This window comes from Homarus americanus, unplaced genomic scaffold (genome assembly GCF_018991925.1).
Source record: "Homarus americanus isolate GMGI-L3 unplaced genomic scaffold, GMGI_Hamer_2.0 scaffold32583, whole genome shotgun sequence".
NCBI classification, from domain to species: Eukaryota; Metazoa; Arthropoda; class Malacostraca; order Decapoda; family Nephropidae; genus Homarus; species Homarus americanus.
In genome coordinates, this window is record NW_024713129.1 from 13,506,443 (window position 1) to 13,530,916 (window position 24,474).

The 24,474-nt window shown below is 38.9% G+C and overlaps 2 protein-coding genes across 2 annotated transcripts; both read right to left on the minus strand.

Moving 5' to 3' along the window:
• Nucleotides 1–1,685: 1,685 nt before the first annotated feature.
• On the minus strand, nt 1,686–10,493 carry LOC121867700 (phosphatidylinositol phosphatase PTPRQ-like). The gene is made up of 12 exons (XM_042367724.1): nt 10,232–10,493; nt 9,814–9,967; nt 9,527–9,630; nt 8,639–8,813; nt 8,328–8,427; nt 7,411–7,607; nt 6,835–7,010; nt 6,084–6,186; nt 5,781–5,926; nt 3,160–3,384; nt 2,877–2,978; nt 1,686–2,249 (listed from the first exon to the last, which is right to left on the minus strand). The coding sequence occupies exons 4-12, from the start codon at nt 8,799–8,801 to the stop codon at nt 2,136–2,138; spliced, it is 1,326 nt and encodes a 441-aa protein (XP_042223658.1). The 5' UTR covers nt 8,802–8,813; nt 9,527–9,630; nt 9,814–9,967; nt 10,232–10,493; the 3' UTR covers nt 1,686–2,135.
• Nucleotides 10,494–10,917: 424 nt separating this feature from the next.
• LOC121870210 (von Willebrand factor A domain-containing protein 7-like) lies at nt 10,918–24,124 on the minus strand. The gene is made up of 19 exons (XM_042371985.1): nt 24,047–24,124; nt 23,566–23,721; nt 23,015–23,224; nt 21,552–21,686; nt 21,105–21,213; nt 20,789–20,925; nt 20,361–20,574; nt 19,592–19,824; nt 19,017–19,202; nt 18,125–18,254; nt 17,259–17,386; nt 17,024–17,156; nt 15,643–15,728; nt 15,014–15,134; nt 14,229–14,433; nt 13,790–13,952; nt 13,211–13,337; nt 12,071–12,253; nt 10,918–10,925 (listed from the first exon to the last, which is right to left on the minus strand). The coding sequence occupies exons 1-19, from the start codon at nt 24,122–24,124 to the stop codon at nt 10,918–10,920; spliced, it is 2,742 nt and encodes a 913-aa protein (XP_042227919.1).
• Between the last annotated feature and the right edge of the window lie 350 nt (nt 24,125–24,474).

Sequence of the window (24,474 nt, forward strand, 5' to 3'; positions counted from 1 at the left end):
AACCAGAGCTTGCCTGTACTTGACTGCCTTCACTTTCACAACTGTTAAATAAGATACAGTATCTGTTTACAGCTGGGTCGACTAGGGATGCCCCAGAATTGAACCTGCGGACCTTAGAGCAGTAAGCAAGTTATGTACATATGTACAGTATCTACTTGGCTGCCACACCCAAATTAGTTGGTAGAGTACAATCAAGTTAATAAGAAAAAGTAAATACTGTATATAGTATTTAAGACTTTGGTATTTAACAAAAGAAAGCATATTGTGGCAGCAATCATATTGAAGATTACCATAAACAATAAGAAGTGGACAATTTCCTCTCCAAAGGCTTCATCATTGCCCATCTTATGTCCAGTACTGTACTTGGGGGTTACTGGATATGTCAGATCATGCTACATACATTACTGTACTGTACCTTCAAAAGGCTTAATCATTTACAGTATTAAGTAATCTTAACTTCCTTCCATTTACTTATCTGCATATTATTAGCTAATGAGTATTTGTCTGAGTTTAGTTGTTAGCATAAATGCACATGTTGAGGGCATGTGAATCAATGCCCAAGGATTAACATTGTATACTTGTCAACTGCCATTAAAATAAGTGATGCTTGTAGAAACAATACACCATAACACTAACGTTTTCTTAGAATTCGTTTATTAATTTATTCTACTGTATTCTATAATTCATTTCCTAAAAGTTCATCTGATGAAATAAATTTAACAAACACAGCATAATCTTCCTTGTAGAGCCTCGACACATTACAAAATTCTGGTGGAGAAAACCTGAACATAACCTAGCACATATGTTAAAGCTCAAGGGGTGATCAATATTTAGTGTATGTACAGTACACCTGGTTTAGTGATGACAGCTTGCCAAGAGTACTGAGTCTCACTGTCACTGCTGTTTACTTATACTGCACATTTAAGTTATTTTATCTTGTTTTACTTTACATAGTCCAGCTCTTGTTGAACCTCTGAATGACTAAACTTTCTTCATGACAGTCCCCGACAATGTGTCCTGTCACCAGTGATCTTTCAATTTGTCCTTTCCTCTGGAAGCTTAGGTAGGCATCCCACTGATTAGTATCTATGAATAACTAGATTATTTTTTGTCTTTTAGGTTTTCCATAATAAGTTATCATTTAAATATCCAACAGTAATTTCCACATAAGATTTGTATTCACATCAGTAATTATGTCCAGTTTTTATGAGGGGTGTGGCAGTAAAACAAGAGGTCTAGTGTGTAACTGTGTCCAGGTTTACATCACACTGACACAGTTTTCATAGTACAGGTAATCTTAAGATGCTTTAGTTTATCAGTGAAAAAGACCACAAGATTACCCTGGTAAAGGGTAATGACAAAAGAGTTGGGTGATGGTGGCACAGGGTAGCAAACTTGTCTCATCACTGCTATCTGGACCCAACCCATGCCTGACCAAGTTGGGTATGAGACAGGTGTTAACACGCCCAGTTTCACCTTGCTATTTGAGGCGGGTTTCATTTTGTATTGTTGCTGGACTAGCACTATCAACTGATACATGGCAAAAAAAGTAAAAGTAAGCTAATGCTGGTGAAACTCTTGACCCTTGTTGGGAGGTCCTTATTTCCTGAATGGTGCCACTAGCACTTCACAACTGTTGAAATGGATGAAGTAATATCGATGTGTAGGCTTTGAAGACGAACATGATTTATAAAAATCTTTATTACATTTAGCCAAATAGTTTGGAAATTGTGTGCCAGACTTTTTCCTCAGCATTTTACTTCCCATTACCTTGAAACTCTACTCGAGTCACTTAGACAGCATGTGCAATAGTCCAATCATACATCAGCCAGTTGTTTTCCACATTAGCCCTTTATTTAAAATAAAACCTAATAAATGTAATGATCTAAGTCAAATTTATGTAGTATTCTCTTGTGTTCTAAGCCCTTGTGAAGAATTAGAGGCCAAAGTGTTCCATCCCTGGAGCGAGAACTTGCAAGGTGGTCAAAACTTGTGTAAGACATGATGGGCTTTTCATCACTGCTGTAAAACAGTACAATACTGTATAAAGTTTCCAGCACTAGTGTAGCACTGACATAAGAAGTTCACAGGTTCTCCAATAGGGGTGTAGGTCATGATTGTCAGGAGAGAATTCCCTAGCAGGCAGTAGAAACTGTGAGAGAAGCAGTTTGCCCCTCAACTCCCAGAGGAGTTACTGCTAACACTGTGAAGGTGTAGGACGTACAGCTTGACAGGTTGATCACCTTGACCTGTGGGAGGGAGGAGGAGGATGAGTGAAGCAGCAAGTTACAGAACGATCAAGTAGTGCCAGGTTACCCATTGTTGGAATGACTGCAGTATAAGGAAGTATTAAGAGGCAGGACACTGTAACTGGAAAAATAGGCTCAAGGGCTATAATATCTAATCATTAAGTATATACAATTACATATGGGAAGAATGCAAACAACTTAGACTGAAACAAAAGTTTGCAATGCCACAATGATTAACTGTCATTGTATTAGTCATAATTATAAAGTATAATGACAAACCACATCTGTTTGTCTTCTACCATCTACAGGCCACTTTTTCCTATATAACATTAAAAGTAGATAAATTTTAACATGTGGAAACATCACAAATGTTAACTACTTACTTCTGCTCAGTTGTACATATTCAGTCACCCCTTTCACCGGGACATCTTCACTCTGTCCTTCCATCTAAATCTTCAGTTTCCTCTGGAAGGCCAACTACTTCCCACTTTTATAATGTGCTTTACATCAATAGATTTTTAATTATGGCCTAATGCTACTCATAAAAGTTTTAAGTAATCCTAGACTCAATATGGCCCACTTTGAACTATAATGTAAGCCATCACATATTATAAACACGAGACCTACCGAGACCTCCACTGGGTGGTTAGGTAAGGTGAAATCTTGGTGACCACTGTCAGTACTACTGGTCCAATTTAGTCTGTATTCCTCAGCACAAAGTGCATTGTCCTGCAGGGTAAGATAAACACAATACATTATATATTGTCATGCAGCTGTTGTTAACTGATAAGTACTGTAGTTAATAATCTGTGAGGTTTTATTAGGGAAAATCAAAGGATAGAGAATATAATTAACCAATTGAATGAAAATTATAGTTGAATAATCAACAATTAAAAAAAGAAAATCCAACCTGTGGCATAAACCATTGTAGCGATATGTAATCCTGTGCTATTTCAGTGTAGCTCAGTGCCCGAGGGGCCGAGGGCTTCTCCTCACCAGTGGTAAAATTCTGGTTGACTTGTTTACTTGTGTAGCCAGAGAGTGTAACAGCACTTATCCACAGCCCATAGTTAGTGCAGGCATCAAGGCCTGCCAGGGTCTGCACCAGCGACTGACTAGTCGCTAACTCTGCATGCTGCAAAGAAATAGGATTTATTCTCTGGAAGTAAGAGTACATCTGAACTTAGTGATAAAAACACAAATAATTGCTGTAAGGCATTAAGATATTGTTCACTGAGTACATCTCTCCTTGACCAAATACACATCACATAATAGCTCTTAAGCTTTACACCTTCTCCATCCCTTACCATATTTCACTGAAATCTTTAACACTCTCTTCATAATCTGACTTTCCTCACACTAAAACTCAAGTAGCCATAATCATACTGTCGTGATAAGTATTGTATACGCCTACTGTGTTTCTCGTGATATTTTATTCACAGTTTGGCATCAAGTGGCTGTTGTAGCTTCATCCTCATTAAGGTCATTAACTTTTATATCTTCAATTAAATGTTTCATTTTTTTTTAAAACTATTGCCCTTAGTGTAGCTAATTAACAAACATTACAACAGCTTATTTGTTTGCATTTTTTACCATTATCACATTGATTATACTGACCATGTATAACTTCACTTTTTTCTGTCCTTTTAGATTTGTGACCACATCCACGGGTTTCAGTTTTTAAGTAACGCGAATCAGAAGTGCTATAGTATATGATATTACTTTTACTTTTATCCTCTTCACCACTGATCGGCTCGATAGCCGCTTGGGCGATCGGTCACGTCTGTTACGCACTGTTGGCAAGTACTGGGCACGCACTGGCTCTTGAATGTACCTGAACCTGCTCCAGTGTTGGTCAAGTCTGGTCTTGAAAGAGCTCACACACGGTGCCCTCACAACACTTTCTGGTAGATTGTTCCAAGAGTTCACAACACTCACTCCGAAAAAGTTTGCCCTCACAGTTTTTTGGACTTGCGGCTTCTTCAATCTTGAGATGTGACGCCTTGTGGGGCGAGCGTCTTCCAGCTCCAAGTAAGGACACTTAACTGAGTAGTGCCCCTAGAGATGCTTATACACCTCAATTAGGTCGCCCCTTGCCCGTCTGTAGTATAAGCTAGACAAGTTCAGGCGTTCCAATCTCTCAGGGTAGTTGAGGTGCCGAATTGCAGGCACCTGTCTGGTGGCCCTCCTTTGAACATTTTCAACCAGTCCCTAGCATATCTCAGGGACCAGACGGGGTGACAGTATTCCAGATGGGGAAGCACTGCACTCTTGAAGATCGTTACGAGGGACGGACCATCTAGATATCTGAACGACCTTATAAGACCCAATAATTTATTTGCCCGATTTACCTTCTTCTCACAATGGCCCGAGAACTTCAGCTCATTGTCAACATACACACCTAAGTCCTTCTCACATTCAGTCTCAAATAGTGCAGTTTCTTCATCCCGTTGGGGCATATGATACGCCTCCTTACCGTTGGTACACCCCAGGTGCATCCTCTTACACTTCATGACATTGAATCTCAGTAGCCATTTCTTCGACCATTCTTGGAGCTCACAGAGATCCTTCTGCAGCACTTCACAGTCCGCATGGTACTTGATTTCCCGAAATAACTTGGCATCATCGGCAAACATTTGTATGGAGGAGTGCACAACGTCAGGCATGTCATTTATGAAACAAATAAACAACAGTGGGCCCATTACACTGCCCTGTGGTACCCCGCTTGTGACAGGTACAGATGATGATTTCGTGCCATTAATCACCACACACTGCTTGCGGTCATGTAGAGTCTTCTATCCACGCTAGGACATTTCCCCGAATTCCGTACCCTTCCAGTTTGATTTTCAGCTTTTGTGGGGTACACTGTCGAAAGCCTTGGCAAAATCTAGGTATATATTGTCGATATTACCACCCCTTTCCAGAATATGGGTCCAAATATCCAATACCTTGAGCAACTGTGTTAAGCAGGAGCGCCCCGGCATAAAATCGTGTTGGCAATCCTTTTCAAGGTTGTTTCGTAGTAGATGTTCCATCGCGGCATCTCTGATAATATTCTCAGCAACATTTATTTTAGAATTCAAGACAATTTCAGTGTTTGCTCTATATGCAATATTATGTAAGTTATATGAAGTCTTATATTAGGTCTATACAATATCTCTCACAAACATTACAGATGAAAGAATTGCTCCGACGGACTAAAGAATAAATAAGATGTAGCTTTGCAACAGACTTCCTATGTTCAGTGTGTATAGTGAATGTAGACCAAAATAATATAAGAATGGGGGATTTGACACTGTTTTGTCCATTTCTTAAAATTTTATGACATGTGTACTGATTCAGTTAGATACACTATAGTGTTCCAACCCATTAAATGTCGTGACCAATCAGGGTTGTAGGGTTGTGTTGATGATCTGCAGTGTGCTGTCTGTTGAACCATTTTCTTACAACTTTCTTTCTCTTTATTTATAGCATTTATTTACCCTACTGGCTTCTGTGATTACACTTATTGGCTTATACTGTTACACTGACCTTTAAATTGGACACATCTTCAAGTTGTATAATATTAGCTTTGTACTCGTGGACACAGTGTGGATTCTCCAGGGGTGGGCTGAAGGAGGCCACGGCAGAATGTGGCCTAACATTTGACACTTCCAGATCAGTAGGTGGACTGGTGGCTGTGGGAATGTTGAAGGATAAATATGGTTAGATACAACAGTTAACTGAGGCATTTAGTACTACAGTATAATTTTATTTGGCATAGTAAATATGTTCAGTATTTGAGTCACTTTAGTTTTTACACCTATACTGTATAATAGTAAACACAGTACTCACGGAGGTCTTCTGTTTTTGCCATGTCATAAATGAAGCCGCCCAACCTTCCTGAGGGAGACACAGACTTCACTGTTATCTCATACTGCCCACAAGCTGCAAGGTTCTGAGGGGTGGAGGACAACAGCTGATCAGAATAGATAAATAAATGAATCTTCTCCTCAGCAGTCAGATCCATGATACACAGGTGTTGTCGTCCCCACAGATAATTGGTTTCGGGTTATATGACTGCGTTTGGTCAATGATCTTGATTAAAAAAACATAAATGATATATATATATATATATATATATATATATATATATATATATATATATATATATATATATATATATATATATATATATATATATATATATATATATATATATATATATATATATATATATATATATATATATATATATATATATATATATATATATATATATATATATATATATATATATATATATATATATATATATATATATATATATATATATATCAGGTTGTGGTGTACAAAGTGATCCCATATAATCATGCATCCTGAAGTAATTTGACTGCTGAACTTGTGTGACCCTGTGACCTTCACCCTTGACATATCTTGATCAAAAGCAGTTGGATTCTTGGGATATTCTTAAAAAAAAGTGATAATAATCTGAAAGTTTAAAATCAATAGCCCAGAACACCGACAGAGAACTACCAAAAGAAAGAATTTACATAAAAAAAGATGTGGATCATTAACATGTCATCATTACAGATAAGACACTCGCCTTGAAACTCTTCATATGGTCGGTGGTGTCATAGCAGTTCTTGGAGAGGTCATCAACATCGGTTATACACACGTGGTAGTGATCTACACACTCCTCCATGACTGAAGGTGTCCACTGGGCTGACACAGTGTTGGTGTCAACAGCAGTAGCTGTTAATGACACCACTGGTGTTGGGTCTGGAAGCAAATTGGCCAGATAGAAGGCTAAAGGCAGTAGTGGTGACAAATACAATGACTTTCAATTAAATTATTTATCATTTATTCATTCATCTTCCTATTCTTTAAATTTAATAATACAATACTTGACAAATTTAAAATTTTCTCAATTTTCTGCCTAGACAGATGGGAATACAGTATAGCTATTGATTTCATGTGAGTGCGTGTGATCATAAGTTTGTAAGAGCAATCCGTCCTCCAGTTTATAAACTGATCTTCAACCATAATCATCCCTAATAAGACAGTAATTATAAAAACAAAAACTTTAAACTTTACCAACTCTGCCAAATCACAGATCAATAATTGTAATTAGCGAGATAATTACTTCACAAGACATCATTAGGAACCTTGTCTCACTCACCAGCGTCTTCTGTAGAGGCGTAAGTCGTCCTGGTGCTGCCCTGGACATCCTTGGCTGACACTGCTGACACTTGGAAGGTGTAGTTGGTACAGCCCACCAGATCATATATGGTGGCAAAATTGTCGCCTAGGAGATCTGGTGTGTGGGTCATGAGCATCTGGAGCTTGTTGTCTGTCTTAGTGTATGTGATCCTCCATCTGCAACACAGATGTCTTTTTATGAGGTGATCTTTGGGGACCTGCATGAGTCAAATACTGAACCTGAACATGTTAGCCAATTGACATATTTTAATAAGGGAAGGTCCACCTAACATATTGATGCGCACTGTTGTATGCGCTTCCCCTATTCCACCATTTTCAAAAGAAGTTAACTAAGCTCACAATAAAACCTTAGTAAAAAAAAATATACCTATATGTAACATGGATATAAGTTTGGGTATTTAAATCAATTAGTTCTTCTGATATGCTTTCAATATGACAAATAATTATTGACATCTTTTCCAATGTTTGGTGTAAATCAGTCCTATATAATACTGTATGCTGTAGGTGATTGACTATCTAAATGTACATGTGGTAAGAGTGTGTCTTTAGCTTAGAAGGAGAATTAGGTGTAATTCAAAATCACAATTACAGAACCTTTTGCCTGTCTGGAGATTTTAGGAATGTGTTGTCAACAGATGAATTAATCTGTGGGTTATTGTACCCCACCTGAAGATCTTAAACTCTTCATGTGGTGTAAAAAAAAAAAATATATATATACCTGTATATTCTTGACATCTTTAAATAAGGAAAAGGTACTGGAGTGATAATTGACTAATCTCTGAAAGCAATGCAAAAAGGTTCTGTTCGTGGAATTTTTCCAACTGTAGCCATCTTGCATGACTCCAGGTCAAACAAGTTTCTGTAAGTTAAACCTACTTGCTAACACAGTTGGCTCGGTCCTTAGGATTATTCCACGACAGTTCCACCCAGGTGTTTGTCTGGTTGATCACGTGAACATTTTCTGGAGCTCCAGGTGCTATAAAATAAGAAAATAAGTGATGGTTAATTTGTACAGTATACTGATTAGTTTCTTAGAATTAATCAAGCCATATTGTTGAATCCAATGTTTATTATGCTTTTAGACTAATGAAAGACTAGATTCTCAATGAAGACCTGTTAAAATTATAATATACAGTACTGTATATTTCTTGTAAAAGCAAGAGTAATTTTTGGTACATTGACCACACCTGCATCATTGGTGTTTGTGTCAAATTTCAGTTGGTCACTCCTTCCTCCCCACAGTGAGATGGAGGTGATGGTGACATGGTAGACTGTGCATGCCTCCAGATCCTGCATGGTGTAACTGTTGGTGGTGGCAGTCACACACTCTGCCACAGTTGAGCCAAACATAGTGAAACACACCTGTAACATGCAGAGTGAGCTCTATCTCTCATAATTGTTTAATGTTGTTGGACTAGTGGAATTACTAACCTTGTTATGTGCTTAAAGACCTTTGTTGTTGAAGTGTAGTAGAAGTGTAGTAATAACATTATAACAACAACACAGTAAACTTTAATTCTAGAAACACACACTTAAATTAGAAATATGAGGACACTTTCTCTTAATTTTTAGTTGTAGATGACTAGTGTATTTACTAACCTAGAATACGTACTTAAAGACCTTAGTTGTTGAAGCGCAAAAGTGCATTATTATAACAAAACAAATATTTAACTTCAGAAAATAAGTGAAATACAATGTATATATTCTTTAAACACAAATGCCCTGCAAACAAAATGGAAAACTTAAAGGAAATTTATATACTGTACTGTACAGGTTTACCAAATAAGTATTGGCCTATACTTATGAAATTAAAGGAGTCTTTTATTTAATATTATACTGAATCAAATGACAACTCAAGTAAGACCTGGCAAAAATTTTTATGATGTTTTTTATTAATGTGCCTATCACATGAACATGTGGGAACAGTCAGTAAATGAGACTTTTAGACAAGATTTTGTGTATATTATTGTAATTTAGATGAGAGAAGAGTTAATGATTAAGGTGATGAATCTGAAGAACATGCTTATGGTGATGATAATATTTCCTCACACACATGTTGTTGACTTATGAGCTACCTCATAATGATCTAAGCAGGCAGCATTGGCAGGTTGAACCCAGGAGATGGTGGTGCTGGTGTCAGTGGTGTAGTCTGAGGAAGGGTTTCTAGGTGCTCCTGGAACTGTCAACATATACATGCTAGAGTAAATGGTAAATGAAAAAAAAAAAAAAAACTTCAATTATAATGTTTGTGTCTGCATTAGTAGACTTCAGAGAGCATTTTTCAACTACGAGAAACAGATGACTATTTTCTCAAAAAATATGATGAAGTTTGGAGGTGAACACATCCCGCTGAGGTACTCACCAGTGCCGAGGGTGGTGGCATCAGTGAACAGTGTGGAACCTTGTATGTCTTTGCCTTCATCAGTAAGGAAATATGGTGTCAAGGTAAATGTCTGGTGTGTGCACGAGTCCAGGTAGGTTATGTTCAGCCTGCACACCAGCTGATTACACCTTGACTGAATAGATGAAGAGAGATAATTCATTTGAGAAAGGGGAGATGTTATTTCAATCTGAGAGAGAGAGGTTATCTAGGGAGGAAGGTGTGGGTGTCATATTCCCATTCTTGTGATAAATTTTCTTTTTCCCTTTCATCCCTTTTGCAATTGTTGCTTCTTGTGTGGAAATATCATTTACCAAGAATTAAAAACAGTGTTTAAATACATGTATCACCTAACATTTACATCATAACTTTACAGAGCTGTCAGACAATACAGACTTACATCTTCTGCTAAATCATCATTGATAAGGATGGAGAACTTGTGAAAGTCTCCCCGTGATTCACTGACGGACCACCTCAAGCCTACCCACGTCTCTCCCACAGTCTCTGCTTCAAACTCCACCACCCACCCCGGTGGTACAGAGGAGGGGGTGTAGTCTGTAGTGGTGGTGGGGGCTCTTGTCGGTATGGTGACCTCACGTGTTGTGGTGACTTCGGGTGTTGTGGTGGTGGTGACTTCTGGTGTTGTGATGGTGATGACTTCGGGTGTTGTGGTGGTGGTGACTTCTGGCGTTGTGATGGTGATGACTTCGGGTGTTGTGGTGGCGGTGGTGACTTCGGGTGTTGTGGTAGTAGTGGTGGTGACTTCGGGTGTGGTGGTGGTGACTTCGGGTGTAGTGATGACTGTGGGTGTTGTGGTAATCTCAGGTATGGTAGTAAAACTAGCAGGAGTAGTTGAAACTTTGGAGACACAATGAAAATAAAAGCTGTTGAGTTGACGAGTAAAATTATCTTCCACAATAATTATGGATTTTAAAAGCTGTTTGATCACTGGGCATATAAAAGCAAAATCTCTCAATACTGTATTCTATAAACAGCAAAGGTTACTTTTATTAACACTATTAGTGACGACACATCCAGTAACAAAAACAAGTAAGACATCATACACGATAAACTTTTCTTGTATATCTAATGAACTGAAAATATCATAAACATAACTGATGATCAATAGTAAAAGTGTTAAAGAATGTCCCTTAAGGAATTGATAATTACTGGATTACATATGGAAGCACTAGTAGTTTAGTATCACCTGGTAAGTTTTGACCACTGAAATTGACTACAGACGTCCAGCTTTAACTTCGTCGTGCCCTAAGATATTTAAGATACACTACATCTCATTATTAGTCTATGGAATAAAAATCAAACTGTGCACCATAAAATATATTGCATACATTGACGAGTGTAAAACAGTGTTAGTGAACACTATTGAGAGAATCACAGACCAAGTTTGTGAGGTTTAGAATAATGATGAGGATTAACTGGGGGTCGACAGATGGCTCACTTTGCATATGGAGTAATGGACTTTTTCAGTGTGATATTTGTCAGTGCTATTAAACAAGGAAGTGTATTGACATATGGGACTTGCTGCTCTCTGGCTCAGGCTTAGTCAGCTACATTACTACAAACACATGATTTATTTCCTAGAAGGTGACTTTGGTCTTGCATATGTTTCTGAAGGAAGTTCTCTTTGCCAGGAAAATTAGCAATATTAACAAAGAAAGTTTATTTGTACCAAAGTTTTATGTTTTCCATTGACCTAATGAACTAATTTACATAATGACTAGTAGTGTGTCAAGTGAGGTGAGGATGATTGGTTTGTTCAGAGGTGTGCTGTGTATTTGATTGGCTGTCCAAAGGTATTCCTGTACGTATACAGAATCATAGAGCAAGAACTACAGTGCACTGCCAACATACATAAATATTCTTTGCCCTATAACATTTCTATTATATATATTGTTATTTTACCTGGCATGTTGAAACATTAAAGTTAATGATGTTCATATTAAAATCATGGTACAGTACCATATAGGCCCTGCTACTGAAAGTTATCCAGTAATACAAAATATTCAAATTTTGATTTGGACATTATTACTTTGTCAGCCTCTTGTTAAAAAAAAAAAATCTGAATCAAACACTTCCTTGTTACAATTACTGTATTTATTTATACAAAAAATTTTTACTTGTCACTTTACTACAGTACTTTGCAGTTACCCTCACTTACTAATATACTATACTATTTGTATACAGTACATAATCTCTGGACAATTTATTATATTCTCACCTTGAAGGTCACCGAGGTCCCACTGACAGCGACCAAGGTTACCTCTTTCATCAACACCAATGACATCTAAAGTTCGGACACAGCATGAAGCAGTGAAGGTGGCAGTGACTGGATCTGTTGTGGACTTAGTAAACCCGTCAAGGGTCAAGTCTCCATCGGGGCGAGAATACACGCTATTCAAACCTGAAAATGGAAAGAAATCAAACTTTTCACTGAAATGTTTATACTACTTATGTTTTGTGACATGAATTTCCCCAAATTTAACAAAATACTTTAAATGCATTTGGGATAAAAAGGTGATACCTCAATCAGGTGGTGATATAAAAGCCTGAGCTTTAAAGCTTTCAGGAAACAAAAATCACACACACACACACAAAAAGTTAGTACATTTTGCATAACATTAACACATCTATGAATAAGTAGTACGGGCATCCCCCAGGTTACAGAATTTCGCCCTTACAGAATTTACAAATTAGACTTTAATTTTGGGTTACAGTAAAAAAGCCCTTACAGAATTTAGTAAAAAAAAAATCACGTTTTTATATATATATATATATATATATATATATATATATATATATATATATATATATATATATATATATATATATATATATATATATATATATATATATATATATATATATATATATATATATATCACATTTTTGGGCCTAAAAAAAATTCTTTAGGAATGCATCTCCACTTTTATCCTGACAGGAAACCAAAGTTCGAGAGTTTTAGCTTACTAGTTTATGAAAGGCTTGTGTCGTCTTTACAAACAATTGTTACCAAACTGTAAAGTTAAGACGGGGGAAGCACCATCCATTAAATCCGCGAAATCTGATTGACAAAAATCAGAAATTAAATTTAAATGCAAAGTTACATCTCGGCGAATGGGGCGATGACTGAAGGTTAAATAACAAGGTTTTAACAAACATTCTTCTTGAGGAAGAAAGAAAGGCTTTTTCATTAGATTCACAAAGTAAATTGCCTATTGTCCCAAACATGAGAAGAAAAAATACTGTACTAAATTACTGAACACTTCAAGAACTGGAAACTGTGACAATGCGTATCAATGTCTATCAAGTTTTTTAACCACCTGGTGACCAGTATTGAGAAGCCTTCAGAATAGCTTACCTGAGAGAGTATCCTGCAGGGTGGCCACAATGGTCCATGACTTGTCTCCGCAGCTAGACTCTGTGTTATAACCTGAACAGTCGGGGACGTCTTTACTATCACACGTGGGAGGTACTGTGTCCTGGTTCTGTGAATGACAAGTTTTGATTATCTAATTAAGCAGTAATCACACAGCCGATTCCAACAGAATGTTTATTAAGAAGTCACTAACTGCCCCGTTCATTTATATATTCATTGATTTACCTGTTGTCTTATGATTCTCTCAATAATTTATTTATTACTGTAGCTTGATACAATTATTTGTCTCAGTTCAACGATTTATATGAAATTTGAGTGTATCCAGACTTATCTTGATGGAACTAAGGAACTGGTTTTAATTATTTGTATCCCTTTAAGGCTTAAGCTATCTGCCCAGCACTTAACGTACTGCACAGGTACTATACAGTACATCCGCTTTGCATATTTCCGGTTAACGTACAGGTTTTCAGGAACGCACCATGTAGTATGTAGTACGTTAAACGGACACTGACTATATTTACTTCATTAGACTACGTTAAATAATTTGACAAAAGAACGTACTTTATCAATAACAAGATAGTAGGTGATGTAAGTGTTGACGTTAGCGGGGTTGAGGACAGAGGCGGCCGTGAAGGTGACGGTGCTGGTGGTTCCCGGGGCAGCGAGAGAAGGTATTCGGAAGTCCACCTCCACATCTTTCGTTCCCATGGATGGTATGATAGATCTATGAAACAGCAGTAGTGGGAAAGTATTTAGGTTCTTTGTACAGCTTTATATGGAAGGACAGGATACACCAGAAGAAAATTAAATATTTAAAAGAATGCTCTCCCTCCCTTTCTTGTACATAATACTAACACACACTATTTTCTATTACAAAAGTATCTCGCATTCATGAGCAGTTCCTGTACTTAATATTCCTCAGTGAGAATACCCACCTGATGCCCACTGTCTCATCTCAGAACCTTTCAGTCAGATGAACACTCCTCATTATGAAACTCACGTCTTTGGATTCCAATGGTAGATGTATTTGGCTTCGTCAGTAGCTGTGTACTTAAACTGAGCCTCAGGACCGTAATTATGGACCCGGAAGTAGGCCTTGGTGCTCTGACCTGGGGTGGCGTACAAGACTGATGACTCTACCAACAGTTCGATCTGACTTTCCACAGGAATCGCCAGAGTTGGGGAGATGCGACTGAAGGGTTTACCTTAGGGAGGCAAAGTGATAACACTGGTTACTACTGTTATTTATAACATTTATTCTTCCTGAACAGCGGAAACGCCTGAATGATTTAGAACATGGCATTCGGTGGTTATAGAGATACCATACCGACATTAGTGAACGTTTGAAGGTTTAATGAGTCCTTTTTTTCTTCTTGCTTTCGTACACGGCAGAATGGCGGGAAAAAGCTTATAAAACTAAAAATGTGAATATTCTTCCTAATATTATCTAACATTATTACATATTGCAGTTTTGTACTAATATTATTTAATAAATGTTACATAATATAACTGTTGACCACGAGCAGGATTACAAGATGCGGCAGCTAAAAAAAAATATGCTTACAGTATAGTTAATATCTTATTTAATTAATCCAACGTCCAATAACCATGATACAACTAGCCACTTATTATGAGCAATGACTTTATGTAAAGTCTCACGTGACTGTCCCACAAACCAAACAAACAACAAAACCCAAAAAGACACATTTTGTCCCACAACAGAACCAATCTTACGGCGAAGCTCGATAAAAACAGGTGAGCCTCGCGTACATTCTGTTGTCATACCTTTTTCGAGGTATCCATCAATTTGTATGTAGAAGGGGACCCCTGGGAGTGCCTCTGATTGGATGTAGATGTGGTCGTCCACCTCACCATGATAGTCGACATGGGAGAGAACACTTCCCTTCTGAAACACGAGGTCAGGTTTTGTCATCAATATCAAGGTTTTGTTTGCGGGCTCTTCTGCTCCACCTGAGTGTGTGAACATTATTTTTTTATATTTGTCTGTGTGTTCCTGTGTCACCCTGTTTATGTTTGTTTGTGTGTTCATCTGTATATGTACAGTATGAACTGTATGTGTCCTTGTATCCTTCCATACACATATATATTTTAATGGCTGCCTCTATATAGTATAAAATATTAAATGGGAGGTAAACATTTTATTCAAAATTAATTTATTTTCAAGTGTTAATTATGTGCATTGCACTTTATTCAACTTAGTTTTCACAGACTATTATATATATGACTCAGATAATTAATGTATGCAAACCTTGGTATAATTAAACACAAACCTAAACAAACAGACTTCATAATTTAAGTTTGTCATACACATATCTTATACATACAGAGCACTACCTACTGTCTGTAGAGATAACTGATTAACATAATGTTTCTGTGAAGGACTTAACACTAACCTTATCCACAAACTCCATGAATGTAATCTTCTCAACGTTGCTTTCCAGATATCCAACTAGAGATATCTCAACATAGTACTGCTGTCCTGTAGAATACAACACAGAGTTAAACTTATTCATTATATTATCTTTTTTGAATTATTAAAAGTTACGTGGAGTGGAATATGTCAGTGAAGCACCTAATCGAACATTTGAGTTTTGTTTGGCTTCGAAGAAATGGGATGCTTTGTTAATGGTTCATCTTATGGACCAAGTGCTTCGTTTCTGGTGCTAGGAATTCAAGTAATGAGTAGCCTGGTCGCACTCAGCCGGGGCCTTGGGACCTGCCTTGTTGTAAACATCATTCCTACTATGAAAGTTATAGATTTGTTTTTTATATTTATCAATGTTAAAGATTATTTAAAACTAAAAGTTAAGACTCGGAAAAGGCCTACCACGGAACTTTATTTTGAAATTTATATAGGGAGATAGAGCCCCCCAAAAAATTAATTACGTTTCCGTCACAATTTTTTTTTTCGATGTTTAAAGTTTTCGATTCGACTTAAGAAAGTACGCTTTGGCAGGAGCCAATTAGCGTTGCTCTCGGTGTCGTCGCGTGATACTCCTGCGCATGCTCAGTTTGTTTACCTAGTCGGAATTCGGAATTTGTCTTTCGGTCTTCCCTGTTCAATGGGTGTTCTTCGTCTTGGCAAACCATTTATCGTGTATTCGAAAATGAAACTGCTGCTATTGACAATTTAAAGGCTAAGGGTATTCTGCTAACTGCTGTGAAGTGTGCAGTGCGGTTCAGACTCACTATTGTTAAGATAAGAACCTTTGGTTTTATACTAGAAGACGGAAACTTGCTTAGACGAAGAAATCTCCTCATTGTGGCTTATGCATTTCTGCATTTAAGGGCACTTGGTTGGACAAAGCACCTACAAGTCGCACCACTTTTACTTCCAGCATGTGATATTTAAGGTAAGGTTTGGTCAGGTTTTTTTTCTTCATGTTTTTACCCCACAATGGGTCAGTTGGTAGCTTCGACCAACCACGGCTCTCCAGTTGAGCAATGTGTTTTCCGACGGCTTGGACAACTTTAAAACATTTTTCTTCTATGTCGTTTCCCCTGCAAATAACTTAAATATAACGGTTAGGTTAGGAAATTTTAGGTAGCGTTCCCGGAGTGAAGGGTTAGTGGAGTAGTGTACTAAGATGTTTATGGCCCAAAATTAGGGGCGTTCCATTTTTATTGATATGAAGATTATTTTATCGTACTTGAGGTGATATTGATCAACTAATGCAACTGTAAATGAACCTACAGTATTTTTATGTAGTTTATGTCAATTAACCCAAAGTGTAAGTTCCCTGGAAAAGATGCAAGAGACCTAAGTGGCGTTACCTGTCAGGGGGCGTCCAGGAATCAAGACGTAGCTGGGTCGAGGAGGCAGCAGCTCCAGCTCTGTATATTCTGCTAGGAATCCCAAGGTAGAAATGGCACTCACAGACACACTGTACTGTGTTTGAGCGCTCAGCTGTTTAAGGAACATATATAAATTTTGCATACATTAGTGAAAACTTTCTTTTGTGATCTATTATAGTAATCATTTAATAAGGCAGAGAGATAGAGATCTTACCTTCATAGACCACTGGCAGTGAGCTGGTGAAGTGAATGTGATAGACTTGAGGTAGTCAGTGTGCGTGATAACCTTGACGTTATCAGTGGCGTTCAGACCACCCTTGTCTTTCAGATCATACCAACTACCTGGTGTTCACCATTGTGATAATGATAAATATTATTAATATACTTACATACCTGTACTATCGTGGACAAAAGTTCGCTCCCTGTGGTGGAACTGAGTCACAGGAATGAGTCTCCGAACTGACTTACCCTGACTGTGTGCGGGTGTGCTGTTTTGTCTCATTTGGGGTCGATACTGCTTCAGTTTTGGAGGGAGCGAACTTTTGTCCACGATAATACATACATCTCCTGGTAAATAGGGATAATCGCCGATTAAGCTTTAAAAGGCAACTGATATTTTTACTAAGTAGGGATAACTTTGTTTTTATTGTTACAAGATAGCCAAATTGTACCTAAAGTATGTTAGTTTAGGTTAGGTTAGGTTTGAAGCTCTTCATTTATATATATTGTTTGTAAATTTTATCTACGTTATCGTCTACGGTCAGTCAGAAGTTAAAACAATATAACTTACAAAGCGTAACACATACATACAGTACTTCCAACAGTAGAGGGAGGAGAGTCTTATCTAGCAGTAAGGTAATCAAGACCAGACAGATTTGCTGCGCTACAATATTTTACAACGAATATTTTACTGAAAAAAAAAACAATCGCATTCTGGCTTGTTCAAGTAGATTTTTGTGGGGTCATGAATACTCACTGCTCTGTAAACAGGGCACTTAAAAAAAACACACACACACACACACTGTCCACTTACAAGTATACACAACTTCATACGTACACAGACACCCACAAAGGCCTCACCCAGTCCATCTGTGAGTGTAGCCTCGTCGATTACTCCGTTAATGACCACGGTGAAATTAGCGATGGACTCGTCGATAGGAAAGGAAAGTTCTTGATGATTCACTACGTCCTCTCTCATCCGTAGCCCAACCTGTGTGTAACCGGGAATAATAACACAATTATTACATGTTCATTGAATTTATATTTTGTATAACCTGGAGAGGATATAAACTATTACAGGAAGCTACGAGACGAGGGGTAGGTTAAGTTAGTTTAGGTTGGGTTAGGTTAAGTTAGTTTAAGATGGGTTAGGTTAGCATTTTGCACAGATATTGTCACTCAGTTAGCCTTCTAGATGATATTGACTTTTCATTGATAGACTCAGGAACTGTAAATGGTAAAATAATCTTTACACTATCATTAAACAAGTATTTCTTCTTGAAAACCAGACGACAAATGTTTAATATTTATTTCCAGATTAATAGACAGTATTTATCAAGTTTGTTCAAGACAACCACAGCACTCGTAAAGCTTTGACAGTCAATATTGTTGTTATTGCTCACTTTGTATCTGTAATATTCTGGCTAAATAGACTCAATTTTAATATACATTTCTTATTATTCTGGCCAAATAAACTCTCAGTTTCAATTTAGCTGCCAGTGAAGGCTACAGTTGCCAGCAAAAGTTCTCCTCTGGGAGGACTTTTGCTGGCAACTGTACATAGATAATCGTACTGTACACAAATACCGGTTTTGTATGTATCCTTCGCTAGGTAGTTTATTCATGTTAATCTGAATACACGTAGCCTAGTCGCCTCATAAACAGATAGCCAACTCACCTCATAATACAGGTAGCCAACTCGCCTCATAATACAGGTAGCGAACTCACCTCATAATACAGGTAGCCAACTCACCTTACTCTCATCCACACCGTCTTCTATGAACCCTGAGATGTCGTCAATATCGAACTGGTTAATCTCGATGAACTGACCACCGGTGATGTCGGCCAGGTTCTTGAGCTCCTCAGTGCCGGAGACGACGTAGCCGGGACACTGTGCCTGTGATCCTCCGTTATTGGCGTAGCTGTAGATGATGCTCACCTGTGTGGGTATGTCAACAAAAGACTTCACTTATTATCATGTTGGTTATGTTTGTAATAGTAACGTCTTGGTACGAGTTGATAATGTAAATACTACTTTAATGAGATGATACAAATAATATGATCGTGGCCATTATATTATATAGAGATTGTGTATACATGTTATTAGATTAAAAACAAACATATACGTTGACAATTATATCCATTTAAATCCTTCTGTGTCTGCCTCGGTAATTATGAACACAAAGGGGGAGGAAGTAGGTCGGTGTTCTTGATAATATCGTAGCAACTGATTGAAAGATAAATTGACTTGCTCATACACAGTCCTTTTATCCTAACACAGTAAAGCCCATGGTGCCGTGTTAAGACTCCAGGGACGACGCACTTTACCTTGCAGTGTTTATTTGAAGCCAATGCAATGACGCCATCCATGATCTCTGCGTCATTCGCGCCAGCATCAGTAAAACAGTAGATGGTGGAGTAATCTGGAGTGTTGATGAGTGCTAGCTGGAGACCGTGCCAGAACTTCTCCTCTAGACAGCAGCATCCGACCTCCATTTTCAGATCATCTATTACTTGTAGGAAGTCATTGGCATCTGTAGTTTTTGTAACGGGTCCACTGTCTGTAATGGTGATTAGATTATGAGAGATTTGCTGGTGATAAGAGTAGAATTACAAGATGGTACTAGACATGTTAAGCTTTAAAAAACAAATCGTGGTTCTTTTGGCAATATTAGTGAGGATCATCCTGTACTCTGAAATAAACGTTCAGTACTCATACTCACTCCTGACGTCATCTCTATACATCATCATCGAGTCATTATATACTAACACTAGTATCCCTTTTCAAGTTACTCGTGTTGTGACTGTGTTCATACATATTTTTAGGAATTTACCAACTATACTGAATATTTTCCTCGTTCTCCCCGATAAAGAAATATAAATACAAATCCATCTCAACTTCTTTTACTCTATTTGCCAAGACGAGCAGCTTCACGAAACAGCTGCTGCTATAAGTGTTATTGATATACTCTGCCAGCTGTGTAGGTGTGCACGGGGCTTATGACGTTTCTCTCAGATCAGTTAGTATCGGCTACAGACACACCTGTATATCTCGGTAATAAAATTCTTGTCTCACGTCTTCTGCTAGGTGTCTTACCAGGGTCTCCATATGGAACCAAAACAAAGAGCTCTGGCTGTGTTTTCTCGACAATAAGTCTTGCCTCTTTTCTCACAACTTCAATCTCGTCATTCATGGATGTTGTCTTGTCGATGACAATAGAGAGGGCTGAGCCGCGGTACAGTTCCAGCAGGTGCAAGAAACGTTCATCACCAATGACGTCTCGTAGGTTGGCGATGTAGCTCTCACTGGCCTTGGGAGAGCAGGTGTGGGTCAGGTTCATCTGCTCCCTTAATGTAAAGTATTCCTAACGGGTGTTTTCTGTAGTTATGATATCATTGTTTATTTCAAAGTTAAAAAAGAACAGTGCAGCAGTGTTATTTGTTCTACAATATTGTGATAAAATATGGTTAAGTGCAAGGCAGGTGATGGGAGAGACAATGGTAATGGTAGGGAGAACAACTGACCTTGATGGCCAGGTCCTTAGCTTGCTGGTGGAGGTGGTGGTGGGGAGAGAAGCAGGGGGAGGTGCTCTCCTTGTTGATGCCTCCAGTGGCTTCCTTGGTTCTTGAGGAGTCCATGGAACCTCCGTGGCTGCACTTACCTAAGAAAAGTCAGTTTTATAGTACTGTACCTCACTAAGTTCACGTCTTAATAATGTCCCCATTCTAAACAGCTTTTGATGCGTTAACTATTTTTTTTTATCAATAATTTATGACAATAATATTTGGTTATTTATAGTTTTTTTATTAGAGTTAAATGACCCCCAAAATATGAACTGACCTACGCCATCAGGTTTTGGTTTAACGAAAGACTCGGCCCCTGTGACGGTGTACTCGTAGTAGCCGCTGGTCAACTTGCTGCTGGGGATCAAGTTGTTGTCACACGACCCCTGTGTGTTGACAGATAGTCTTGTTTTATATTGTAGTGGAGTCTTTAAAGATAAACCTAGATGTCAAGTAACTCAGTGTAACACATTAAATTATTATACACGAGTAATGTTAGTTTCATATATTTTTTTTAGCAAGCCGAAACTATAAGAGTATCCAGTAAATATTCTACTGTTCATATTTGTAATTACTAATTTAACATCAACTCTGTGACTATTATAATCTTCCTTTGGTTACATTACTGTTATGACTCAACATGATCTGAAACACTTGTTAGAATATGACACAAAAATGGAAAGGTTATGAAGCTCGGTGTGATCACAGGAGGGAGAGAACTCACTTCAGTGTGGTCACAGTTGGTACAGGTGGGGTCGTTTGGGCCAGCCACCTCCCCTATGGCCATCCCGGGGAGGCCCAAACCCTCCAGTACCTCAGTGTTACCCAGCTCAACCCACGTCGTCTGGGAGTAAAAGTCCTGTGGGGGAGAGAAGTGTTAGAGGGAGAGTGATGGAGGTATGGAGAGGGAGAGTAAAATAAGTGTTAAAGTGAGTGTGAGGGAGATTAACTGTTAGAGTGTAGATGTGTGAGGGAGATTAACTGTTAGTGTGTAGATGTGTGAGGGAGATTAACTGTTAGAGTGTAGATGTGTGAGGGAGATTAACTGTTAGAGTGTAGATGTGTGAGGGAGATTAACTGTTAGAGTGTAGATGTCAAGTTCCTGTTATTAAGGTCACATCTCAAGAAATCGCAGGCGAGACATGTCGGTGGTCACATTTGTTACTGGTGAAATTTATTTTGGGCCTCAAGAAATCAAGGTTGCGAGAGCGTCCAATTTCAGTGAGCCACGCCTAAGACTTGTCAACGTAGGGGAAGTAGATGAGAACCTTCATTTTCTGCTACTGTCGACAAATTTGTAATATGATAGTTGAGAGAAGGCGGAGGATCCTTAGCTCTCACAACTATGCAAGACGCACGGCGAAGACCTATGGATTTTAGATTATTACAGCAACGTTTCATACATCATTTATAGTGAACAACTACAAGATATAAAACAAGGTGTGTGTGTGTGTGTGTGTGTGTGTGTGTGTGTGTGTGTGTGTGTGTGTGTGTGTGTGTGTGTGTGTGTGTGTGTGTGTGTGTGTGTGTGTGTGTGTGTGTGTGTGTGTGTGTGTGTGTGTGTGTGTGTGTGTGTGTGTGTGTGTGTGTGTGTGTGTGTGTGTGTGTGTGTGTGTGTGTGTGTGTGTGTGTGTGTGTGTGTGTGTGTGTGTGTGTGTGTGTGTGTGTGTGTGTGTGTGTGTGTGTGTGTGTGTGTGTGTGTGTGTGTGTGTGTGTGTGTGTGTGTGTGTGTGTGTGTGTGTGTGTGTGTGTGTGTGTGTGTGTGTGTGTGTGTGTGTGTGTGTGTGTGTGTGTGTGTGTGTGTGTGTGTGTGTGTGTGTGTGTGTGTGTGTGTGTGTGTGTGTGTGTGTGTGTGTGTGTGTGTGTGTGTGTGTGTGTGTGTGTGTGTGTGTGTGTGTGTGTGTGTGTGTGTGTGTGTGTGTGTGTGTGTGTGTGTGTGTGTGTGTGTGTGTGTGTGTGTGTGTGTGTGTGTGTGTGTGTGTGTGTGTGTGTGTGTGTGTGTGTGTGTGTGTGTGTGTGTGTGTGTGTGTGTGTGTGTGTGTGTGTGTGTGTGTGTGTGTGTGTGTGTGTGTGTGTGTGTGTGTGTGTGTGTGTGTGTTATGAATACAGGACAGTGTAAGAGGAGTCACCACATGTGTCACCAACTCCCCTACACACACACACACCTGAAAATTTTAGTGTTCTCACCTGTATACCATTGAGAGAGGTGCCCAGTAGCTCCCGGGCGAAGTCATACGTTTCATCAGCCATTATAGTCCTTATCAGCTGTTGGTAACGGTCCTGCAGGAGTGTGTGGCCCTCCAGGATACTCTCACCGTCCATGTGGTAGGCCGCCTCGTACCGCAGCTGCCCACTGGTCTCCGTCATGGCATTGCTCCACGCTATGTTGCTTACTGCCTGTAGAGATGAAGGACGTGTTTTGCAGTAGTTCATTTACACTCAGCATCACTTATCTCTTTGTCTGGTAACGAACTAGATACAGTATATCCTCACACGTGAATCTTTATAATAACGACTACAACAAGATGGGAAAGATGTTGATATAATATACTAATGCGCTTCAACTACTTAGGTCTTAGCGTATTCTTTGGCATTTGTATCAGTCATCAATAATTAAAAATCAAAAGATGCATCACTGGTTTGGGGAAAGAGAACCATACAAGGGAGGAGCTACCTTCATGAACCATACAAGGGAGGAGCTACCTTCTGATGCCATACAGGGAAAGAATAATATTTACCTTCATGAAACGTGCAGGGGAAGAGATGGGGCCGTAGTAAGCCCTGAACACCTGCGAGAGGGAGGCGTCCTCAGGGATGGTGAAGGACTCGTTGGTTGGTGGGTTCTCTAGGAAGAAGCGTCGTACCTCACGTCTGAAAGCTTCTCGTGTGATGGCCTGCGGGACACAAGTGATACAGTCCACATTATAAATAATTAACAGAAGACGTAATTAAAACATAGCGTACATTTTCTTCTGCAAGATTTAATTGTGACATGTGAATCCTCTGTCAGGCACTATTTGATAACTGTGTACGGTATTCCCATAGTTACAGGCATGGAGTATAGATCAATCATACTGAAAAATTATTGGTAACGTAATTTTCGAATGATGGGTCCTATTTAACGGTATTTTAATAAGTCCCTGAAAATAAGTGGAGTCAGTGGATGAAAAGGCGAAGAGTAAAAGTGCACATACAACACGATAAGACTCCAGAACTCACCTTATGGTCCCAGGTTTTTCCCGTCATTTGGTCAGGGCAGAAGAAGGGCACAACGTCTGGGTCTGAGTAGTTGAGCATGGTGGGGAGGAAGGCGGAAGAGGGCGGGAGTAGCATTAGCCTCCACGCCACCACCACCAATGACCACAACATCATCTCTCAACTCTGGATCGGAATGGTGGACGTGGTCATTATATATTGATATCTGATGAATTCAAAACAAAACCACCAGGAACACAGCCTACCATATGTATCTTCTAATTACAGACACGGAGACGAGTAGGGGGATGCTTACTGGAGCGATCTACCAGTGCAAAATGGCCGGAAATAGCGTCGCCCTGCCGATTCAAACTCCTACTCTGACTCTCTTCCGCATTACGCAGCACTACTTGTGAAGGACAGAGCTCGTATTAAGGAACAAGTGAAAGGCT